Source organism: Plasmodium yoelii (assembly GCF_900002385.2).
Source record: "Plasmodium yoelii strain 17X genome assembly, chromosome: 5".
Lineage (NCBI taxonomy): Eukaryota > Apicomplexa > Aconoidasida > Haemosporida > Plasmodiidae > Plasmodium > Plasmodium yoelii.
The window spans coordinates 248272-274696 of NC_036177.2; the positions used below are offsets into that span (position 1 = coordinate 248272).

The 26425-nt window shown below is 21.8% G+C and overlaps 7 protein-coding genes across 7 annotated transcripts; 3 read left to right on the forward strand and 4 right to left on the reverse strand.

The window, feature by feature from the left end:
* Positions 1 to 521: 521 nt before the first annotated feature.
* Positions 522 to 2021, forward strand: PY17X_0503300 (tRNA-pseudouridine synthase B; the record flags this gene model as incomplete). The annotated part of the gene is made up of 1 exon (XM_725381.2): positions 522 to 2021. One exon carries the CDS (start codon positions 522 to 524, stop codon positions 2019 to 2021), a length of 1500 nt encoding a protein of 499 aa, XP_730474.2.
* A 489-nt stretch (positions 2022 to 2510) lies between these two features.
* Positions 2511 to 3269, forward strand: PY17X_0503400 (conserved Plasmodium protein, unknown function; the record flags this gene model as incomplete). Its single annotated transcript, XM_725380.1, has 1 exon — positions 2511 to 3269. One exon carries the CDS (start codon positions 2511 to 2513, stop codon positions 3267 to 3269), a length of 759 nt encoding a protein of 252 aa, XP_730473.1.
* A 503-nt stretch (positions 3270 to 3772) lies between these two features.
* PY17X_0503500 (serine/threonine protein phosphatase 8, putative) lies at positions 3773 to 10265 on the reverse strand (the record flags this gene model as incomplete). The annotated part of the gene is made up of 2 exons (XM_022955165.1): positions 3773 to 3866; positions 3985 to 10265. The coding sequence occupies 2 exons, from the start codon at positions 10263 to 10265 to the stop codon at positions 3773 to 3775; spliced, it is 6375 nt and encodes a 2124-aa protein (XP_022811627.1).
* Positions 10266 to 12274: 2009 nt separating this feature from the next.
* PY17X_0503600 (peptidase, putative) lies at positions 12275 to 14635 on the reverse strand (the record flags this gene model as incomplete). The annotated part of the gene is made up of 1 exon (XM_022955166.1): positions 12275 to 14635. The coding sequence occupies one exon, from the start codon at positions 14633 to 14635 to the stop codon at positions 12275 to 12277; it is 2361 nt and encodes a 786-aa protein (XP_022811628.1).
* A 1460-nt stretch (positions 14636 to 16095) lies between these two features.
* Positions 16096 to 17044, forward strand: PY17X_0503700 (conserved Plasmodium protein, unknown function; the record flags this gene model as incomplete). The annotated part of the gene is made up of 4 exons (XM_022955167.1): positions 16096 to 16159; positions 16279 to 16327; positions 16469 to 16508; positions 16616 to 17044. The coding sequence occupies 4 exons, from the start codon at positions 16096 to 16098 to the stop codon at positions 17042 to 17044; spliced, it is 582 nt and encodes a 193-aa protein (XP_022811629.1).
* Positions 17045 to 17436: 392 nt separating this feature from the next.
* On the reverse strand, positions 17437 to 18323 carry PY17X_0503800 (pre-mRNA-splicing factor RDS3, putative; the record flags this gene model as incomplete). The annotated part of the gene is made up of 5 exons (XM_022955168.1): positions 17437 to 17526; positions 17623 to 17700; positions 17857 to 17969; positions 18094 to 18132; positions 18308 to 18323. 5 exons carry the CDS (start codon positions 18321 to 18323, stop codon positions 17437 to 17439), a joined length of 336 nt encoding a protein of 111 aa, XP_022811630.1.
* An 865-nt stretch (positions 18324 to 19188) lies between these two features.
* PY17X_0503900 (uncharacterized protein) lies at positions 19189 to 24279 on the reverse strand (the record flags this gene model as incomplete). The annotated part of the gene is made up of 1 exon (XM_720312.2): positions 19189 to 24279. The coding sequence occupies one exon, from the start codon at positions 24277 to 24279 to the stop codon at positions 19189 to 19191; it is 5091 nt and encodes a 1696-aa protein (XP_725405.2).
* Positions 24280 to 26425: the final 2146 nt, after the last annotated feature.

Here is a 26425-nt window from a genome sequence, read left to right on the forward strand (position 1 = left end):
ACTTGCAATAAACTGATCATTTATATAATTCTAAAAAAATATAATAAATATTGTAAAAATTATAAAAAAATTACTAAATAAATAAACATTTTGTAATCATATTTTTTTATCAATCCATAAAAAATAGCTATTCTTCATTTTTTTTAAATTACTTTATAATAGCATACTAGCCGAATGAACAAAATATCCGGGATAAACCGACAATGGGCCATACCATTTCCAGGTACCCATTTTCATATCACTTTCCATCACCCTACATAATATATGCAATTTAAAAAATCACCATTTTATATATTTTCCTTCGAATAAATTATTTTAAACTATTTTGTATATCACAAAATATATAAGTGACATTTTTTAAGGGCAAATGTAAATTCTAATAAAATTTTTCTGTAAAAAAGAATAATAATACAATGACTACAAAGGAAAAATTATAACAAAAAGGAATAAAAGGAACGAAGAGGCATAAATAGCTATTTTACAAACACACAAACTTATAATAATACAAAGATGCCTGAAATATGCAAAAGCAGAAATTTAAAACATTACGAAAATATTTCATACTATTGTTCATACTCCACATATTAGTCAATATATGTATGTGTAACAATAAAAAAAATAAAAACATATTTTATCTAAACCCAAATAAAGATCATAAAAAATCGAAAAATAACATAAATAAATATTCAAAAAAACATATTGACAAACATGATCACATATTGAAGTATTATTTCTTATATCCACATTCTGATGGCCATTGTAATAATAAAGGAAATGTTAAATATGATAATTTGTTTAAATCAAAAGAAATAAAAAATGGTTGTATTGCCGATTGTAGAAATAGTAAAATATATTACGAATGCCGTATTACAAAAATAAAGGATATCTCCAAAAATAAAAAAATTAAAAATGTAAACCCCCATCTTGATTATTTCAAAGACAAAAATAAAAAAATTACTGAAAAAATAGAGGAAAATAATCTCAAACACAAACAAATTTTAGAAAACTTACAAAATAACTTAAATACAAATATAGAAAAAAAAAAAAAAACAGAAATTATCCAATCTAACAAATTGGATGTAGATTTAAAAAGTGAAACAAATCCTTCCAATAATAATATCTCGAAAAATGAAGTAGATATATATATAACAAAATATGAAAATGTTTTTTTAAATAACAACAGTAGAATAATGAGCTTAACGCCAAGTGGTGTACAAAATAATACAAAAAAAGAAGCAACAATTGATGATATATTATATGGAGGGTTTTTAAATATTTATAAACCTGTCAAATTATATTCTATGAAAGTATGTGAAAAAATTAAAAAAGTATTAAAAAATTATTTTATTAATATAAATAAAAATAACATTAAAATAAAAGTAGGACATGGAGGGACATTGGATCCATTTGCAGAAGGGGTTTTAATGATAGGAATACAAAGAGGTACAAAGGAATTGTCAAATTTTTTAAAATGTTATAAACAATATTTAGCAGTTTCTGTATTAGGAATAGAAACCGATACGTTGGATAGAGAGGGAAAAATAATTAAAATGAAAGACATGAAAGGAATACAAAAAAGAGATGATAGTATAACTGAATTGTTACAAAGTGATAAGGAATATGCAGAAAATTTCAAAAGCGAACTATCTAAGAATATAAACAAATTTATTGGCTGGATTGATCAAGTACCACCTATTTATTCATCCAAAAGAGTTAAAGGATTAAGATTATATGAATATGCACGAAAAAATATACCTGTTAAAATAAAATCGAATAAAGTTCATTTAAAAAATATAAAATATTTAAAAGAATTAGAACTTCCATTTTTTGATTTGCATATACATTGTTCAGGCGGAACATATATAAGAAGCCTAATACGAGACATTGCACATTCCATAAATCAATATGCTACTCTAATTAAATTAATTAGGATAAAACAAAAGGAGTATTCTTACAAAAATTCTTTACATTATGATGACATAAATATAGAAAATATTAAAAAATATTTTATTAAGTTATAAAACTCTTTATTATGTATTTTCCGCAATTTTTACCCTTTAAAAATTTTTACACAAAAAATTACACAATTTTAAACAAATAAGCGATTTTTCGCGAACTCCTTCTCCTCGTGTATACTTCGAAAGTATCATTTTATTTATTCTATTCATAATATTAATAAAAATAATAATTATTAATGTTATTATTATTTTATTTTGGCATATTACCTATACGAATAGTGATGCACATTTCCCAGCCTTAATTATTAATTTTTTTTTTAACCTTTCAAATTATTTAAATAATGTACGCACTTTTTCGTCGCAAAAAAAAATTTTATATGATTCCAATATCAAGATATACCCCATTGTTATATGTATATAAATATAATTTTACATATATATAGATATATACTTTACTAACTGTATAAACAGTATAGTTTGGATGGTTCGCTACCCATACTATATTTTATATGCAAACTTTGCACGTGATAGTACAATAGAAAGGAGAAAAAAATGGTGAAAATCCAGAAAAAGTTGAAAGGATTTACAGATGGAATAAAAATATTGGGGACTTTTCAAAATGATAAATATGGAAATGATGGAAATGAAAATGATGATATAATAAATAATCCTTTATATAAAAACTTTAACGATCAAAGACAAACAAATATTAATCTCGATTTTAATATTAAAGAAGAAGTTATACAAAAAAATATAAATTACAAAGATCTTAATTTGTACGTAGATCAAAATGATACATCCATTCTTTTAGTTATACTTTTATACAAAATTTTAATGAAAAAACCACAAAATATTGTTGAGTATATTATTAACGAATTAAATGTTATACTTAAACAACATACATTGGAAAATGATGAAAATATAAATTCTCAAAGTAGTGATAATAATAATAATATGAAATTACCAAATTGTGACGATATTAATAAAAATCAAAAAGATTCCTTAGACAAACAATACACAATTATAAATCCAAAACCAATGGAATTAATAAATAATAAAACATTTTTAGGAGATGATATATTGAGCTTAGAAAATTTATTAAATATTGTAAATTTTACTAAAATTCAAAATTCTGATCAAATTTACTTTAATAATTTATTAAAAATATTAAAACAATTTAAAAATTTTAAAAATGATTCTATACTTTTAAATGAAAAAATTAATCCTAGTGATACTATACCCATGGATAAAGCTTTTCAATTAGCTACTCTTTTTTACACTAATCATTTTTCTAGCTCTTTCATTAATTAGCTATCTTTGCACACATACATAAATCAACATCATTTTATAATTTATTTTTGTTTATTTCAAAATGTAGGAAACATAAAACTAGTTTTATTAACTTCAAAAATACATGTTTTAGTATAACTTTTATAAATGTCTATATCTTGAAATAGCATTCTCATCTCATTATTTTATTATACATATTTTTACATTTATATATTTTTTTTTTTTTTTCCTGTAATTAAACTAAATATCGCTATTTGACCTGACCGGCAAGGTTGGTAAAACAATTTATAAAAATAATACAGTTAAACATTTATAAATAAACGATAATGAAAAAAAATTAAAAATTGACAAAATAACAATAAAACACAAAAATTTATAAAAAAAATAAAAATAATAATGTACTTAAAAACAGTTTTCGAAAAATGCACACATTTTAAAATGTCACATTTATACAAATTTTGAGAATAACAAAAAAAAATAAACCCCAAATCATGAATGAGGATAAAATTAAAAAAATAAATTATTCAGAATTGGGACTCGTGTAAATCATCTAAACTTTTTTGGAATGATATTTTTGTTTGTGGTTGAGGGTCTGGAGGCAAATGTTGCATTTCAAGCCTAAAAAATTTAAATAAAATATTCAAATCATAATTACATAAAATTATAAAACTGAAAAAAATACACAACTAAGCTATTCTGATAAATATACAAAATTAATAACTTATTCGTAACTTACTTATTTAGAGAATCCATAGTGTTGCTTTCACTTCTTATGTTTCTCATTGTTGCTGAATTATGCTCTCTAGTGTAACTTCCATTCTTCATTTGGGTTTTGTTTGTTAGGGTCAAATTTGGAGGCATCATGTAATTTATTCTTTTATACACCAATTCATTATCAATTTCATTCATATAATTTATAGCTCCAATGTTTTCATTTGATAATGAACTTATTTTTGAACAGTTTCCATTTTTTAAATTGTCTTCATGCTCTTTTGAGTTATTAACTTGATCATAATTAAGAAACATATTTGAACAGTTTTGTTCGATTGTTTTTTCATTTTTGAAAAAATTATTTATAATAGAATTGGTATTATTTCTGCTGTTACTATTGTTTCTACTCTTGTATAATTCATTATTTTTTTCTTCAATATTTTCTTCAATATTTTCTTCAATTATTCCATCTGTATATTTATTTGAATCAACTTTATAATCACATTCTTTTAACATTTCCTCTTTCATCATTTCTATATTTTCCAAGTATTTTTTTTCTTCTAAAAATATATCGTTATGCTCATTTTGTTCTATTCCAAAATCATTAAACTTGATTAGATCTTTATTTATATTATCTATACTTTTACCATTACAACAATTTTCAAAATCGTTAAAAATTTCATTTTCTTTATTATTGAAAATTTTGTTATGTTTATAATTTTCTCCAGAATCATTTTTTTCACTACTGTCATCTTTAGCTTTATATCCATCTCCATTCTCATCATATGTCATAGTTTCTTTACTTTCATCCTTTTCCTCATTTTTTTCTTTTTTTTCTTTATTAACATTTTCTTCGTTTTCTATGTGTTCATTACAAGGGTTTTCGAAAAGGTTGGCACTATTTTTGTCTGTATCAGATTCCAATAAATTAACTCGCTTCCTATCATTTTGTAATACATCATTATTTTGATCTTCTTTATCCTTGTTATCATTACAATTATCTAAATTTTTTTCGTAACTCAAACTTTTTAACATTTCATTCATTACTCCACTATCATTTAAATTATCATTTTTTTTTTCACAGACATCTGTATCATATAAATTATTTTTAGAAGCTGAATCATCTCCCAATATATTTTCAATATTATCATCATTACTCAATTTTATAGAATCTTTATTAACATAAAATTGTGGTGTTTTTAAATTTATTAAATCATTATTATTTTCAATTTCTTTATATTCATTTCCATATTTTTTAGAAGGTTTATCCTTATGTTTGGTATGATCGAAATAGAACCCATTTTTCGTTTCATTTTGACCATTTTGCAATTTATCTGATTTGTTTAGTTTGTCTTCTTCACCATTTGTATATGCAATATTAACTTTTTCTTTGTTGCTACTTTCATTAAGATTCATATTTTCACATTCTGATTTCAAAATTTGATTAAATATTGTAATATTTTTATTTTTTTTAATAATTAATGCACTCGATGCATTATTTTTATATTTATTACAATAGTTTGTAGCTGAAAATAAAGTCAATATCTTTTTGTTAAACTCATATTTATATCCTTCAGAAACACATTCATTTCCTCTTATTATCATTTTTATTTTATTATTTTTTAGAAATTTAGTTAATCTATGTTTACCAAATTTTACTGTTATTTTTCCTCGACTTGATGGAATTATATCATATTTTGTACAATCTTTCAATAATAACATATCATTATCATCTAAATAATTTATAGGATCAGACCATAATGTATCTATGATTATTTTTTTTAATATTTCACTATTATTATTACTATTTCTATCAACATATTCTGGTATTATAATTGGCTTTTCAATATTTAAATAATCTTTTACATTTTGAATACTATCACCAATACCACTATGTATACATAAAATTTCATTGTCTAATAAAACAGATAAAGGTAAAAATTCTAAAACATCATTAATTCTGTTAAATAGTTCATAAGAATATGCACATATAACATCATCTTTATAATTTATTTTTCCTAAACAATTAAAATTACTTTTTATTTTTCTTTCAATATCTTTATAAAAACCATAAACATAATTAAACACTCGATTTTCATGATTTCCTCTTATTAAATATATATGTTTAGGAAATAATATTTTTAAACTGAATAAGAAACATATAACTTCTAAAGATAATTCTCCTCGATTTAAATAATTACCCAAAAATACATATTTCAAATCGCTGTGATTGCTTACACATTTGTTGTTCATATTATTTTCGGAATTTCCGACGTTTTCGAAATCTCTCTCAATTTTTAGTAAAGAAATTATTCTATTATTATTATCATGCATTGGCCAATTATACATGTTAAAAAAATCAACAATATCAAATAAATTTCCATGTATATCTCCAAATACTTTACATGGCAAATTAGCAAATTCTAATGAATCTTCTAATTTAAATAATTTTACAACTTCATCACATAAAAGAAGAACATCATTATAATTACAAACCCTAAATATATCAAAATAATTTTTATAATCCTCTCTTTTTTTTTTATAACAAATATTATAAAAAGTAGTAAACACTTTAAAAGCAATATCTTGATTTAATGTTAATAATTTATGATCTGTTATATATTTTTCTCTATATTCTTTTACAACTTCTTTAATACTATTTTCCATTTTTTCTTTATCATTAACAATTAAATCATAATCACATACTTCTTTTATTCTTAAATTTGATTCACAATTTTCTTCTTTTCCAAAATGAGGTAAAACCTCGCTATTTTTTGTTTTATCACTATTTACTAACAATATATTATCACCTTTATTTATATTATTACAATTTTCCACTAATATATTGTCATTCCTTATTTCATATTCCACATAATCTTTATCGATTATCTTTTTCTCTGTTTTTAAATTATCACTATTTGAATAAAGTGGTTTTTTTCTATCCAGTTGCCCACTCGTTTTCTTTAGATTCTCATGATTTTCGCGTTTATTTTCGCATTTATTATCACACTTTTCACCAAAACCAGAAATGTTTAAACGAATTGGATTCAAATTTATCCCCCCAGAATATTTTATCTCATCCTTATCATTTACCCCCAAACTTTCATTAACGAATGAATCACCATTTTCCATTTTTTTAGAAATATCACCATTTATTTTTGTTTCTTCATTTGATTTTTCAAAAGTATTCGATTCCTTTTTTAAATCAGAATTCATTGCATCTAACTCGTTTATCTTACCAATAGAATCATCCACTACATATTCCATTGAACCCAAATTAACATTTTTAATATTAGCTTTATTTTTTACCATTTCATTTTTATCCTTCTCATCAACATATATATTATTATAACCAGTTTCACAACTATTTGTTTGATAACTTTCTATGTTCATATTATTCTTTTGAAATTCCACTGATTGATTATCTGTAAATGTATCCCTTCCTTTGTCAATAAAATTAATATCATTTATTTTTGATTTTTCAAAATTATGATCAATATTAGATAAAAATTCATTTTCCTTAACCTTTTTTGTATTATTATAAGTTTCAATTGAAATTTTTTCCATTGATGTTTCTGTTTCTTTTAATTCAGGGAATATATTTCCAGTCCAAACTTTTGAAAGTGTATCTCTATCAATTTGTTCTGATGAAATATTTTCTGTTGCATCTGTATATATCCCTGAACCCTCATATGCATTCATTCTTCTAAGCATATAAGAATTACTATAATCCTCATCTAAAATATGATTCGAAGATGTATTAAAAGGAATAGTATCATGAGAATATCTAGAAACATTTTTCAATTTTTTATCAATAATATTATCTACTTGATTATTTTTTTTATCTTTAGAATGTATAAAAAAAAAATCATCCCCATCTATATATTTTTCTGGTATTAAATTTTTTGCATATGTATAAAGAAAATATTTTTTTACAACATTAGCAACATCACAATTAGATCTCAACAAATTTGTTGTTCCTTCAATTTGTTTGTTTACTATTAAATTATAAAAATAATCATAACTAATTTTTTCATGATTTTTCATAAGTTTATCCCTTTCATTAATAACAAAATCTTTTAATTTATTTTTATCTGTTTTTAATTTTAAATATTTTAAATCATTTGATAATTCATATATATGATACAAAAATACTAACATCTCTTTACTATTTAAATATCCATCTCTATCTATATCATAAGCTCTAAAAATTAACTGATGACGTAATTTTCCTGAATCATCATATATATCATTACCCATTTGTGGGCTACATGCTAACATTCCTATAATGAAATCACTTTCCGTTATATAATATTTTCTTCCTCTGTCTAAACAATTAAATATAAATAATACAATTTTTTTTGATGAAAAAATGTTTTTATAATTTCGAAAAATTTGTTTAAAATTTTTTAATGATATTAAATTTGGATACTCTGTATGTCCATATTCATTAAATAAATATTTTAAAAATATGAATTTTTCCAAAATTTTATTATTTTTTTTTTCAAATAATTCATATATTATATCTTTAATAACATTTTTTATCTCATTTTCATCATTATTTGATAAATAATTTTTAAAAATTGTTTTATTATATCCATATATATCAAAAAGCAAATTAAATAAACCATGTTTTTTTATATTTGTATTTTCATTATAAGATGCTATAATATTTTTCAATAATCTATTGTGAGATTTCCATTCTAAAAATTCATTTCTATTTTTTTTATTTATTTTTAAGCTTTCATTACTCATTGAAATATTATTATCCTCATTTATATTATCATTTTTTACAATGTCTTTTTCTTTTTCTTTTTTATCATCTTTCTTCATATTACTATAATCATTAATATATTCTAACGACCCATATTCTTTTAAAAAATTGTTAATATTATTATATGAAAAAATTTCACTACTTAATTTTGTAGGATCAACTATTTTTCCTTTTGGGGATTCAATTATATCTACATTACACATGTCATAAATATTTTCTTCTTTTTCATTATAAATATTCTTATATTTATTTCTATACTTTTCTGTATATACAATAGGCAAATTTTTATTCTTAATTATTATCTCTTCGTTATCATTTTCTTCTAAACATTTTTTTTTCAAAATTGAATCATACTGGTTATTTTCACAATTTTCATAATTTCCATAATTTTCACAATTTCCACTATCATACAGTTTATAACCATTTAAATTTTTATTATTCGTTATGAAATCATATTTTTCCGAACTATTTTCATATTGAATATGTTTGGAATCTTTTTTATTATCCAAATTATAAATCTTACAAATATTATTAACACCAATTGAATTATCATTTTTATTTGGGATGTTGTAATGGTATTCTGATGTTTTATACAAACGAGCATTCCTCAAATTCATATTTTTATCTGGATTTATAATTAAATTGTTTATATTATTTTTATAATCTGTATATGTATTATTTATTTTATCCTTATAAGAAAAAAACATATCATTTTTATATTCTACTACATTTGGAAGGTTATAATTTCCCGTAATATTTATTCTATTTATATTACTTGTTATATTTGTACTTGGTTTTAAATTCAAACCCATTTCTTTATTCAAACACATTTCTTTATTCAAACACATTTCTTTATTCAAACTCATTTCTTTATTCATATTCAAATCTAAAGCGGTTTTATAAATATTTTTTTTCATATTAATCACATGACCTTGTTCATAAATAGTATCATGATTCTTCTTATTATTATTATTTAAAATGTATGCATTATTTTTATCATTTATTCCATGTTCGAACAAAGAAATATCATTATTATTTTTTATATTAACATGAGGATAATATCTTTTAATATGTGTGCCTGAACTTCTACTTCTATAATAATTAGGGTATACACTATTTTTGCTAATTTCATCATTTATCGTTACACATCTTTTATTTATATTAATATTGTTATTTGTATAGTTTTTATCTATTATATTATTATATCCTGAATTTTTTATATTATAAGGTATATCCAAATTGTTATATTTCACATTTATCATGTTTCTATCTCCATAATTAGTATTGTGTCTATCCCCATAATTAGTATTGTGCCTATCGCCATAATTAATATTGTTATTCATGTTATTCATTCCATATTCCCCTAAACCCCCTAATTCAACTGTGTTATATGTGTACATATTTTCTGATATTCCATTTTTTTTAATTATATCATTGTTCTTAAAAAATAAATCACCATTTAAATTATTCTGATAGTGTGCATATCCATTCCCATATATATTATTTTCCTTCATTTCAATACCGTTCTTCATATTTTTTTTTTATTTAATTTATTTATGAATGCACACACATATATATATACATATCAAATAGTGATATTGCTGTTCAGGTGTTAAAATTTTTATTTATTACAAAAAGTTAAAATTATAATTTGTAAAAAATATACGATTTGTTAAAGTGGTAAGCGATACAAAGCTCGAAATTTTTGACAGACAGGAAAATGCGCCAAATAAGGGCAAAACTAAAAACTAAAAACTAAAAACTAAAAATAAAAAATAAAAAATAAAAAAAGTAAAAACAAAACAAAACAAAATAAAAAAAGTAAAAATAAAACAAAACAAAACGAAACGAAACAAAACCGGTAATTAATAAAATGCAACGAAACAAAACACGTGAAAATATCTATGCCGTCTAGCGGTTACAAATATTATAAATATTTCATTTGCTCGTTAAAGTAACAAAATAATCTTTCCGTATTCTCCTTTTTTTATATTTTTTTTTTTTTTTTTTTTTTTCACACACAAATATCGTTAAATTTTTCGCTTCATTACAAAATTAAAAAATTTATATAATTCCCTCCATAATAATAAAGTGAATAAATATTCAAACCTTGGAAACGCAATAAAAAAAAATAAATGTTTTTATTCGGACAAACATATTTTTTCCTACAAAATATGCATGGACAAAATTATACATGAAATGGAAAACTATTAATACGCTATATTTATATAATATATTTTATACAATTATACAATGTTCTTATTTATACAACCATTGCACATATTGTCTAGCCGCGTGTATACGTATATAAATTAATGCAAAAAGGTATAAAGAAAATATACAAGTAATAAATGAAAATTAACAAATTAACAAATTAATAAAATTAATAAAGTTATTATCTATTATCATTATTATTCCCATATATAATGTATTTACATATAGCCTTTTTCATTACACTTTTTACAAAATTGCTTATTTTTGCAAAATTGCTTATTTTTACAAAGTTGCTTATTTTTACAAAGTTGCTTATTTTTACAAAATTGCTTATTATTTTACAGAATGCATTAATGTGCACTTGTCATTTTTCCATATACTTAATTTTTTTTATTTTATATTTTACATTTTTTACTTATATTTATATTTTCATGAGACATATCCTAGCTTATTGTTATTTTTTACCTCACCCATCTCCTATATGTATTCCTTTTATTTTGTTATTGTTTAACAAGACATATCAATTAAAATAAATAATCTTTACACAACACCAACTAATATTACCAACATTTATTTCATTCTAATAGTATCCAAATTTCGAACGTTATTCATATCAAAAGTGTGCAAAACATAAAAAAACATTCGCAATTATGTTGTATAACCCCCTTTTCATTTTGCTTATTTATTATCATTTTTTATTGCTTTCCCTATTGAATGAAAAATTCCCCTTTTCAGGAGCTCTCTTATTTTAAAGCCAAAAAAGTTGAGCTATATATTAAAAAAAAAAAAATTATAATAAAAATATTTATAAAATAATACACATGACAAAAATGGATATATAGGGTCATATCAAAATTTAGATTTAATTTGGCATGAAAATAATAAAATAAGACATAGGTTGAGGATAATTATGTTATTTTAAAAATTGTATAAAACTGAAGAATTTATATAATTATTTATGCCAAAATATAAAAACATCAAAAAAAAAAATAATAAAATAATAAAATATTTAAACATATGAAATAATATTATATGTACATATATAAATGTGTGTATAAATATATATGTATATTTTTTTATAAAATATTAAAGATCTTATGCTTTTAAATATTGAAAAATTATAAATATTTAAATTCAAGAAAATATATAACATTTTATGCTTCTTAAAAAATTCCACACATTTACAACAAAAGTGTATGTAACAAATCGGAAACGTTATTTTATTTTATCTTATTTCATCTTATTTTATTTTATCTTATTTCATCTTATTTTATTTTATCTTATTTCATCTTATTTTATTTCATCTTATTTTATATCCAAAAATAAATTAACGAGAAGATATTTTTGCAGTACGAACAGATCTTCTATATAAATAATAAGATTGTATATCCAGTATTAATAAAATAATAAGTATTATTATAAAAATGTAAAATCGTGATGAAACTGATTCACATGTTTTGGTCTCATTATTTAATGTATAAAAATACCATATAGAACAATCTGGATCAATACAAATATTTAATGCAGGTTCATATACTTGATCACCTATACATTCTACTTTTTTTGTACATTTATCATTAGAATAATAAAAACTTTTTTTATTTGAAAGACCAACTCTATAATTTTCTTGATCTGCTACAACATAAAAATTATTTAATACATAGGTTCCAAATTTTATTAACGGTTTAGTTGTTCTTCCACTATTTCCATTACTTATACCTTCTCTTACATCTGGAATTATACATAAATAATTATTATTAGGACCATCTTCTTTTATTATTAAATTATCTAAAGGAATATTAATTTTTTTAATATTTTCTCCCTGTTCATTATTATTTATATTATTATTAGATACTATATCATTATCTGAAAATGAAAATTTCAAAACAGGTAATGGTCTATATTTATCATCAATTGAACACATCCTAGGTATTGTGTCCTCGTTAAATTCGATTTCTTTATTGCTTGGTACACATCTTTCATCATTTTTATTAACAGGTAAATATTGCATTAAACTTAGCCAAAACATTTTAGGAAGAACTAAACATTTACTACTTAAATCTATAACACCTTGCCAATTGCTACTATTTTTACCAAATATATTATTATCACATACTTCTAAATTGTATATTGTAAATTGCATAAAAGAATCTGAAAATATCCCACCTCTTTCTCTTGGCTCAGACCATATGATAGGTTCATATTCTTTTTTATAATCACCAATATGTATTTGGGAGGGTACCGTAATCGGATTACCATTCTTTTGATTCTCTTCTGTAATTATATTTCTTGTTTTTGATGAAAATAGCTTAACTACTGATTCGTGTAAATTTGTCACATATCCTGCATTATTTATGTCATTATTTATGTCATTATTTATGTCATTATTTATGTCATTATTTATGTCATTATTTATGTCATTTTTTTTATCGCTTTCCAACGTTACATTATAAAAATTTATATTTCTTTTACTTTTCTCTGATAAGTTATTAACATATTTTTTTGTTGCGTTTTCAGGTAAATTAATATCAATGCCAAATATAGAATTATTTTTTTCAAGTATTTTATTCCAAATGCTTGTATTCCTACAACTTAATTCGTTGCCTGCAATTCCCATAATACCATCTGTATCTTTAAATAAATTCCAGTTATTATAAATTGATAAATCGACGATAAGTTTAATGTCTGCGTTTTCAAATAAATTTAAATTATTTCCTCCGCTCTTTTCTCCTTGCTTCTTATTTCCTCCGCTTTCTCCTTGCTTCTTATTTCCTCCGCTCTTGTTTCCATACTTTAAGCCCACGAGCTCAACTGTGTCGAATCCCTCTATATGACTTTCGCTATATTTTAACGCATCATAGTATATGTTTGGATATGGAACCTTATTATTTATGTTTATTTTTTTATCGGCATAACATTCATAAGGCATTGATAATATAGCAGGTAAACATATCATGTTATTATTGCACCAAATTGCAGTTTCTGATAAATTAGGATCATAACATTTTCTTTTATTATTTTCATCTTGTTGATAACATGAAATTGAATCATCCATGAAGACATACATTCCTTCTAATCTACTATTCAATGACAGTTTTAACATTTGGTTTCCAACCTTAACATTAGTATATATATTGTTGTATTCAGTAAAATGTACATCTAACGTTAATCCTTCGAACCCACCTTCACCTTTATAACCATTTTTATTTACATCTTCATTTTTATAATCATTTTTATTTTCTGCAAGCTCCTCTTTGATATATACTTGCTCATTCCCAGCATTCCCAGCATTCCCAGCATTCCCAGCATTTCCAATAGTGTCTCTATTAGCATTCATGTTTATTTCCTCATCCGCTTTTTCCCCATTTTTACCCTTTTCGCCATTTTTATCCCTTTCGCCATTTTTATCCCTTTCGCCATTTTTATCCTTTTCGCCATTTTTACCCTTTTTGCCATCGTTTGAATCGGTAACATTTAAACCTTCATTTTCTTGTATTGTATTTTGAAATGGAACTGCCCCCCCAGGGGGAATGTTTGTTCCTATATCATTATTTAAAACCCTAAAACTAATATCTTCATTTTTATATACTATAATAAGATTATGTTTAAGCCCAAATGTACAAATTAGTACCACAATTGATATAAGAAATAAATTAAAACGCTTGCATATTGTGTTTTTTATTTCCATTAATGCAATACATATATATTATATATTAGGATTATTGGGCTTATCCTGTTTGTAAATTATTTGTTTCTATTCTTAAGCTTTGGGTATACTTACGTATATAATATCTATTAGTATAAATTTTTATTCTTCTTTCTTATTCAATTAATTTATAAATTGAAATACAATACCAAAAATGGATATGACAAGTATATAGTAGTATATCCCCAAAATGAAAAACAAATAAAAATTGTTTTTTATAATTAATAAATAAATATATGAATCTATTATATATATATATATTATATATATATATTTTTTTTTTTTTTTTCTAACTCCTCTTTCTTTATTTCTTTCTTTATTTCTTTCTTTCTTTCTTTATTTCTTTCTTTTTTTAATTTTTTATTGAAAACTTTGATATTTTTTTCCAATAAACTTCCCTTATTTTGTGCTTCGATCTTTATTCATCATTTTATTATGCATTATTCTTGTGCACATATTTATATATCACCCAAACCATATAAACAATATGATATGTTTTATTTTTTTTTGGATTTTTAATTATATACGATATATGCTAATTAACAAAATTGCCTTTTAATAATTATTGTTACATTTTTACTATTCTTTTTCACAATATTTTGTTATGTTAAAAAAAGCAAAAAAAAAAACACAGTAATAAAAGGCTATAATATTTTCATAAATTTTCATTAATTTTCATAAATTTTCATTAATTTTCATAAATTTTCATTAATTTTCATAAATTTTCATAAATTTTCATAAATTTTCCATTACACTATTTGTATTATTAAAATATGTATATAGCTATACTTATTTATATATTTTTTTTACCACTTGGTTAAAAGGAAAAATACAAGACATATAAAAATGATTATTTTTTTTTGATAACTTTAACTTATTCTGTATATAAATACAAATTAAATATTTTATTGTTTACATTCCAAAAAGGTATTTAACATCCTTCTCATGTGTATGTAATTAATATATACACCCTTTTAGGTATTTAATTTAGCAAATGTTTTATAGATCTTTGGGTAATGTTATTTCACATGTACATACATGTAAAAATATTTCTATCACATATTCACACAAATAATTTTCACTCTATATATATATTATTCATACTCTAGAATACATCATATTATATTCTACTCATATTTTACAATCAAATAAACAAATTAAGATTATATAGTAATTATTTTGTATCATTAAAATATTTAAAAATATTTTTTAGTCAACAAAAAATAAATAGTTTTAGCTATTTTAGTAAAACTTTCATTTTGTAATTATTCATTTGGTCTATGTTCTCTCATTTTATTGATATTATATTTCAAATCTTTTGATTATCTTCCATTTTTCATCTTGTGAATTTTGTTATATCTCGTTTCTTTTCATTATAATTCCATCTCTATATTTTTGTGTTTTTTTTTGTTTGATATAATTTTCATTTCTTATAAAACATAATGAGTATAAATATGAAACTGGTGCTAGAAACTACCAAGAAATATAATGAGAATTTAATAAAATGTAAAACTATATAAATACATTTTAATACTATACATTTGAAAATATTAAGACAACCTTATATTATTTTTTTTTTTCAATTCTTTTTACATATATTTTTTCCATTTATAATTTATTGGAAGGCATTCGGAAAAACATTATTATCGAATCTATTTTATTTAAAAAAGACGGGTTATACAACTATATATATCTCTTTTTTTTATTCATTATTAAAAATTATAAAAAAAAATTGTCTTAGAATATTTATGCACAACAGCATTATATCATGTTTTTCTATGTATTAAATTTTTTCTGTAATAAATTTATTTGCAGATTTAAGGATAAACTTAATGAAATAGAACTAAAATTAATTGTTATAAAAATAAAAATAAAAATAAAAAAATGGAATTCTACCCTCCAAAACAAATATATATATAAATACATATATACATGCATATATATCATATTTTTCTTTTTTAGTGCAAACTGATAATGGTTAAATATCCCAATATTATGTACCCCACACCCAAACATTATTTCTTGTTAAAAAAATATAATTTACAACATATAAATAAGTCGTTTTCCAAAGAAGATGTGTTTTCTATGTTATTCAAATCAGTAAAACCGATTTTATATAAAGATATTCTCAATTGTTTACAACATGAAAACTGTAACAATAAAATTGAAAGCGAATGCAAAGAGACTGTTCTTGCATATAGTGATGAAGATATTTTGAAAATATATAAGAAATTCATAAAGTCTATTTTAACCCCAATTGGGGCAAAAAATATAGAACTAGTATTTACAGAAATGTACAATTTTACAGATTTATCCCACTACTTTTCATGTATGAATAAGCTCCCCCCTAAATCTACTATTGTAGATGATTATATTAAATTATTCATTTAATAATATTAATAGAATGTGGCATTGAAAATCGTATATACATTATAGACCCACGTGTGTATACTAAGTCAAAATGCAAAAAATGAAAAAAATGAAAAAAATATAAAAAAATGAAAAAAAATGCAAAAAAATGACAAAAATATAAAAAAATGCAAAAAATATAAAAAAAGGAATGTAAGAATGTTCACAAAGTTATGTGCCAATGAAAATAATGTTATTCAAAATTTATTAATATGTATTTTTTTGCTTTTATTTTTGTTTTTTTTATTTTTATTTTTTTGCTTTTATTTTTGTTTTTATTTTTTTTATTTTTTTGCTTTTATTTTTGTTTTTATTTTTTTTATTTTTTTTGCTTTTATTTTTTTGTTTGCCATATTACAAAAAATAAAACATATTTACTGTTTTTTAAATTCATATTTTTTGTTTTCATAAAATAGATCTGTCTTTGCGCTACCTAAATTAACAATTTTCGGGCATCCATCTCTCTGTGAAAAAATATAATATAACATAGTTATTTATATTTTACATAAAAAGAAATGTCTATATAAATATCTATATGTGCTAATGTTATAATTTCTTACATCCTTTTCACAAAGACAACATTCCTTACAATAGTAGGCATCCGATATACCAATTTCTCCACAAATAATACATCTTCCCTTAAAAAAAAAAATAATATGATTTTATTTTGTTATATTTAAGTTTGTATACACATAATATTGTAACTGTAATACATTCAGTAAAATGTTGAAAAAAATGACAAAACGACAAAAGGGCCATATCTTATCTATGTTGTTATTTAAATAATGTCTTACTTGATAACTTCCATAGTTGCATTCATCGCAAATTCGTACCAAAGTATATGGTCTTACATATGAATCACAAATTGGGCATTTTCCATCGCATTTTTCACACAATCTTCCAATAGCTTTATAAAACATATAAACATATAAACACATGTTAAAAATATATGTATTTTTATTATTTATTAATGTAGTAGTCAAATTTCGGAAGCGTATATGCATTTTATATGAACACTTTTTCAATGCTACCTATCCCTGGCTGTTTTCTACACATTATCAGATCCGGATCTAAAGAAAAGTAATATATTAAGTCAATATGTTCACATTTATTTTCTAATACGAAAAGTATAAAATGCCACCACATTATTTCCACATTTCAATATCATCAATAACCAAAGCATATTAACATTTGAAATAAATCAAATAAACTAGATGAAATTTAGTATCATTTTGTTTTACTTACGATGTTTTGCCGCCATTTTCACTGTATATTATATTATTAATATCTTTATTACTCGATTAAATTTGTGTTATACTATATTTTTTTATTATATTAATGGTTATTTTTTTATTATATTAATAGCTATTTTTTATTATATTAATAGTTATTTTTTTTATCCCTTGTTATTTTTATAATTCTATATTCCCCCTTAAATTAAATATCAACATAATACCCCTATTTTTGTGGGTACATAATCATTCTTACAAATATTCCAAAATTATATATTTTAAAGAACTATTTTTTATATTCAAATAATTTTTATATTTTTAAAGCAACGGAAATATAATCTCAAATTATGAATAGCGATTTTTTTTTTTTTTTTTTTTTTTTTTTTTTGACAAATTTTAAATGTTTAAAAAAATATATATTGCAAATTTAGCAAATTAGATTTTAAAAAGTTTGAATATATTTATTCCTTTTTGACAAATTTGTCATTTTATTATTATTAATGACACTATGCAAAAATGGGGGAAAATCCACGATTATAATAAAAAAGGTAAAGAACTTATTACATGATATAAAAACCATAGCAAACAAATAGACTATAAAAAATTGTTAAAAATAAATAAATAAATATGTCTCATTCAATGTATATGATCAAATATTATAAACAAAAGATAAAGAAAAATATATCTACAACACAAAAACAACAATTAAAAAAATATATATATAATTAAAATGGGGCAAGGTTTATTTATATATAATATATATGCAATATAAATAAAATATGTCCAATTTATAAACATATTATAGAACAAACAGCCAAATTAGTGGAAACACATTAATATATATTTATATAATTCATAAAAAATATCAAATTTTTTTTTTATTTTTTAAATGTTTTATTTTAATTGTGGAACACATTCAATATCAACTACATAGTGATACATACGAGGAGCATATGATTTAACCCTTTCGACATGTGAAATCCTAATTTCCCAATGTGTTTTATATTTTTTATAGTCTTCTATAGATATTTTAAAAATTTCTATCAAAACATATTGGGCAAAATTTAATCGGGGCGATATATTACTTCCTGAATATTTACGATTCACTTCTTTGTTTGGTACTTCATATTTACGGTTCGCTTCTTTGTTTGCTGCTTCATATTTACGGTCCACTTCTTTGCTTGCTGCTTCATATTTACCAACTTTCAAAAATTCTAACACATTTATTTCCTTTGTATTGTTAGTCCCCATTGTTTTAGTATATCTCTCATATTCATAAGTGTTCAATATCTCAAAAAATAAACTATCATTGTAAGAATCTTCTGCAACTCCATGTATATGTAATGTGCCTCCTATTTTATCATCTATTAGATTAAAACCCTTTTTCCATGCATTTTTACTATTTGGTAATAATCCCAATAAAACTCTATGGCACTTTTTAATTATGTTATCATTTTTTGACATATGAAAAGAATTTTCTTTTAATATATATAAGTTTTTTTTTTTTATATTATTTAATTTTATTGATTTTTTTAAAAAGCTTAATGAATGGTGGTTAATATCAAATGCATAATAATTATTTATTTTGCTATCTCCTACAAATTTTAACAGAGGAAGTGTAAAATATCCTGCCCCACAAAATAAATCCACAACATTCTCTCGAAAACCGTCAACCATATAATGGCTATCATTATTGTCATCATTATTATTATCAGCATTATCATCATTATTATTATCAGCATTATCATCATTATTATTATCAGCATTATCATCATCATTATTGTCATGCATATTTTTTTTCTTTTTAAGAAAAATATTTTTCATTCGCTCCTTTTCAGTGCCATTACCAGAACAAAACATGCACTTACTTAAATTTAATTTGTACATAACATTATTTTCTGTATGTATTGTTTTTAAGCTTTGCCCATTCATTAAATATATTTTGTTTTTTCGTAATTTTCCTGTTATTTTTTCATATATAGCAATAGATTTTATTTTTTTATTTTTTTCTCTACAAATTTCATCATGCTTAAACATTCTAATTTTTACATTCTCATATTTATAAATATTCGAAAATTTATTTTTGCATATTATTCCTTCTTCTATGTACATGCTAAAATTTTTAACAAATTTCTTTCGTTTATTTTGTTTGGCTGCTAAACATTTGAAGACACTTTTGTTATATCTTCTTATTCCTCCAAATAAATTAATTTTTAAATTATTTCTCCTTTTTTTGTGTGTATAATAATTAAAAATTCTTTTTATAGATACAAAAAAAAGATAGACAAGTTTTATAAGATTGTTATATTTATACTTCATTTTCATCATAGTATAAATATCAACATATCTTTTTTTTTTTTCGTATTTTTCTTTTTTTCCACTGTTTTTTTTTTTTTTCCATTTTCCCTTTCTCCTTCGCAACAGCAATAAGCCTACACCCTTTTCATTTTGTTCGCTTTCCTTCAAATATGGAATACACAAATCTATCAACGGTTTTAAATGCATATAATGAAATATTAGGATATTTCCTATTATTTCATATTTATTACAAGCTCGTAAAATTAAGCTTTTATCCGACTCATTTAAATAATTTTTTATTTCATTATTTACAAAATTTTCAAATAATTCCTTTAATTTTTTTTTTAAATTTTTTTTTTCATTTTTTTTTTCATTTTTTACCTTGCCGTTCATATAAAATATTCCCTTATTATCACACAAAAATATTTTGTCTAAAAAATTTATTGACATATCCATTTTTCTCTTAATTGGTACATAAAACCCTTCTTTTTTAATATTGTTTATACTAAATTGAGAGAAAACTATTTTTCTGCTTTTATCAAAATTGTTTATATTTTCTAAATAATTTTTTATTTCTTTAAGAAATATTTTATCCTTTACTATAATATATAGATCTGAGTTATATGAGGTGTCACCATTTTTTTTGCACTTTTCTATTTTTTTAATTTTAATATCTTTTGCATATAGGGATGAATTTTTATTTTCTTCTACACCATTGTTCTTATATATATTTGTTTTTTTCTCACATACATTTGTTTTTTCCTCATATGTATTTTTTTTTATTTCCTTGTTCATATCATTTGAGTTACTCTTTTCGATATCCATAATAGCTTCCCTAAAACCTGCATGTACAGGTAAATCGAAAAAGCTTCCAAATGTGAAAATAATACACCCCCCACCAATAATATATATATTATAATTTTCGCACACAACTTTTGATCTTACATACATACTATTGAAATAAAATTTATCTAAATAATGCCATTTATTTTGTTTCATATTAAATACCCATATATCGTTTATTGTTCTATGATAATTTAACCCTCCTATTAGTATAAAATAATTTGCGTCAATTAAACAGCATGTATGAGAGAATCGAGATAAAGGAAAATTGTATTTATCATCTCCTTCACATTTTACAAAATCAAATAAATCTGTTTTAATGTTATATATATATATATTTTTTATATTTTCAATATTGTATAATATTTGTTTATTATTTTTTTCTATTTTTTCTGTTTCTTCAAATGGTGAGCTGCTGATAATACAATTTTCTTTATCCATTTCCGAAACTTTTCCATAATTACCCCCAATAATATAAATTATATTTTTTTTATTATTATAAACCATAGAGTGATTTTTAATTGGAATTATATTTTTTTGAACATTATAATTCCCTTTTTTATTCCATACAATATAGGCATCATCATTTTTTTCATTTATCGTTATTTTTCCTTTCCAAATATCATTTAAAATTAAGCTCGAATTATTCACCCCCCCATATGTATAAAATATATAAACACTTGAATTATTTTTTTTTTTTTTATATTTTTTTACAACTGCACATGCATGTCTGTATCTTGGAGATGGTACTTGATCATGCTGACAATTTTTACTATTTTCACAATTTTTACTATTTTCACAATTTTTACTATTTTCACAATTTTTACTATTTTCACAATTTTCACATTTTTCACTATTTTCACAATTTTCACTATTTTCACAATTTTCACTATTTTCACAATTTTCACAATTTTCAGAATCTTTTCTATTTTTTTCAATGTGTTTACTACTTATATTATATCTAATTTTTGCCAAATTCCAAGTATTCTTTTTAATATTATAAATCCATACATTGTTAGAACATGTTTGTGGGTTTTTTCTTCCCCCAAATATAAATGCATAATTGTCATCTAATTTTAAAAAAACGTGAAATGCCAAAGATGGTAATTCAGTATCATTCATTATGATTTCTTTATTTAATATGTCATAAATTTTTAATTTATTATTTCTAACTCCTTTTGTAAACCCTCCAAATAAATAAATTTTATTTTTATCCATAAACATATCATGTCCCCAAACAAAAAAATTATGAACATCATCTATCTTTGGAAAAACTGACCATTTTAATGCATTACTTTTGGTATTTATATTAATAATTTCCCCTTTTTCTAAAATTTCTACATTATATTTTTTTAAGTTTATTTGTTTTATATTTGTATCTCCTTTTTTCATATTTATTGTTTTTTTCTTTTTTGTATTCTCATTTTTTCCCTCATTTTTTTCCTCATTTTTTTCCTCATTTTTTTCCTCATTTTTTTTTTCATTTTTTCCCTCATTTTTTTCCTCATTTTTTCCCTCATTTGGATTTCCATGACAATTTACCCGATTTTTATCACACACAAATTTGTAATTAATATCAAAAAATTCATTATCGGCTGTATTCATTTTTTCTTTATAAAATTTGTAAAAGTGTATAAGTTGCATAATATTTTTAGACATTTTATTATTGCATATATCAATTAATTCTGTTATTTTATTTATATCTATATCGAGCAAATTTCCCATGTAATGCTCTAACCTCATTGATCCTCTAATTGCAACTGTTACATCTTTGTTAAAATTAAGAATCCCACTTTGTTTCAATCCAGCACTTTGGGCTATTTTTAGTAAATTTAATGCACTATATAAATCAATACATTTTACATGAATAATAAAAGGTTCGAACTTTATGTACACATTTTGTTTTGGTTTTTGTTTTAGTTTTTGTTTTGGTTTTTGCTTTTGCTTTTTTACTTCAATTTTTGTTTTTTTTAATCCGAAATAATTATCTATATTTTCATTATCACTAAAACTGTGAATCAACTTTTTATTTTCACCGTCTCGAGATAAATTTTCCTCCTGATTTAATACATAACAAAAATTCTGTCTCCAATTTTCTAACAATTTTTTTTTTATATTTTTTGTATCAATTTCCAAGTTGTGATGGGAATGACTACAATAAAATAATTTAACGTTTTTTCTGTGAATTGGTTCCTTTTGTGAAATCGAAAAATATTTATAATTATTTATATCGATATTTTTTTTATTTATATCGATGTTTTTTTTATCTATATTTTCATATTCATTTGTTAGTGTCAAATTTTTTAATATGTATTTTTTTTTTAAATACGAAAGAAACTGTTTATCTTTACAATTATCTTTTAATTCATTAGCACTATTGGGTGTGTCTAAATTATTATTGGAAATTGTTTTTTTTTCATTTTCTTTTTTCGAATTATCAGCTTCACAAAATATGATTGTTCTACCTGAACAGCAAGAACTTGTAAAATAATTTTCGTTCATATTAATTTCGTATATACATGGATAAATTAATAAATCGATACTTTTTTTTATTGATTTATCATTTTCTTTTTCAATAATTTCTTTTTCCTCAATTATTTCTTTAACTTTTTTTTCAATAAAATTATTATTATCATGAGATATTTCCTTAAAACATTCCGAAGACTTAAAAATATTATTTATTTCATCATTTTTACCCACATTTTTTTGTGCTTTATATATATTCAAATATATATTATATACATCATTTTCACAATTTTTATAAATATCTATATATCTAAATAAACTGCTTTCATTATTTATTATTTTTAAAACGTTTTTTTTCTGTTCTAAGAAATGATACATGGTAAACACTTTTTTTCTATTTTAAATTTAGTACTTGATTTTTCATCTATTTGTGAGATTATATAACTTTATGTATGCGAATATATTAAATATTTTTGTTATTTTTATACAATAATTATTATTTATTTCGTATTTTTGAAATGACAAATTGTTGTTATACACTATTATACTGTTATATGGCTAGTTTATACAACCCGCTAACTTTCTTTCAAGCTTTTTTTTTACATTTAAAATACACAACTAGGTAATATCCTTTTTATTGACTTAAAATTGACATTATTAAAAATAAATAAATATATATACATATACATATCTATACTGGTATTGCATGATATATAGTTTAAAGAAATTACAAATTAGCTAGCTATTTTTTTTTTTTTTTTTTTTTTTTTTTTAATTTTCCATTTATCCAAAATTATTATTTTTTTAATTTACAGAATAGTAAGCATATACAAACTTAAGTATAAACCCAAAAGACTATTTTATGTTTAGTCAAATATTTATAGAGTTATAAATTTTAATGTATATAAATATATGTATAAACAAATGTATATATATGTATATAATGCATATAATGCATATAATGCATATATATGTATATATATTATATACGCGCGCAATTATATGGCGATTTTTAAATTCAAATTAAATACAACAATAGTTTCCTACAAAAGAAGCCATAACTAATATCATTATTATTTATAAGAAACATCCTGAATATATTTTGCTAAGAATATTCATTACATTTTATACACAACTATTTTATTTGTATATGCTACGTGTCATATATATCCTATAAAAATCGGAAACATTGTATATTCATTTTAAAGAAAAATATATGTTAATAATTTTTTTAAAAATACCATTTTAAATATTTTTTTGTTCGTTTTAAATAATTTTTGGTCGTTTTAGCAATTATTATTTTTACTCGTTTTACCAATTTTTTTTTTTATTTTTATTTTTATTTTTTTTTTTATTTTTATTTGTTTACCATTTTAATCGTATGCCGCACTTAAATGATTGTTTAACAAAATAATCAGCATATACTTATTTATTACAAATTTTATGTTTTTAATTGCATAAATACAATTTCGTTAAGATTGTATTTTTAAAAATTTCCCAAACTATTATTATTATTATATGCATTTATATATTTATAACTATGATATAAACATTTATTTCAAATAAATATCACAATCATGGATACAATTACCATAAATAAAATATAATCATATTTTCATATTGAGGAGAATTACCAACTCCCCACATATTTATTCGTATAATATATACACGAATAAATGCAACAATGTTAAATTTTAGTGATTTCATTTTTTGTAATATCATTATTTAATACAAATAAATATGCAAAAATGAAAGGAATATATGTTGAAATATAAAACACTATTGCATTTTTGCTTTTTATCTTTTAAAACATATACCCTTGTGTTTATATGTAGCCCCTTCATTTATTTTTATATAAGCTTTCCATTTATTTTATTTTTTGTGGGCATAATTTATCATTAAACATTTTTAAAAAAATAAAAATGGAAAGTCTTCCATGAATATTGCATATTTTCATATTTTCATATTTTCATATATGTATGTATGTATATATATATATATTTTTTTTATTATATATACATTATGTGTATTAATATTTAACTTTTTTGTATATCACTATTTTAACATATAATTACATGAATATGTTGAGAATTAGTATGTTCATATTTTAGACATATACATATCTTCATTTAAATATTTCTACAATTTTTATACACTATACAATAGTTTAGACATTAAATATACATATATATAATTATAACCCGCTTATTTTTGTCTTTTTTATTATCTTATAATAAGTATACATGAAAATAATATTCTCGTTTTATGTACTTTTTTTTATACCTTATCCAAGTAGAAAATAGTAAATATTATAATGTATTTTTTTTAATTTTTATTTTTGTTTTTATTTTTTTTAAAAAAAGAGACGAAATGAGGCATGACAAAGAGCAAATCTAAGACTGCGAAGTGGGTGTTTGATGATAATTTTTTATTACAAGTTGATAAGCTTATTCGTTTAGTTATTTTTTATTTTTATTCTTATTTTTATTCTTATTTTTATTCTTATTTTTATTCTTATGTTTAT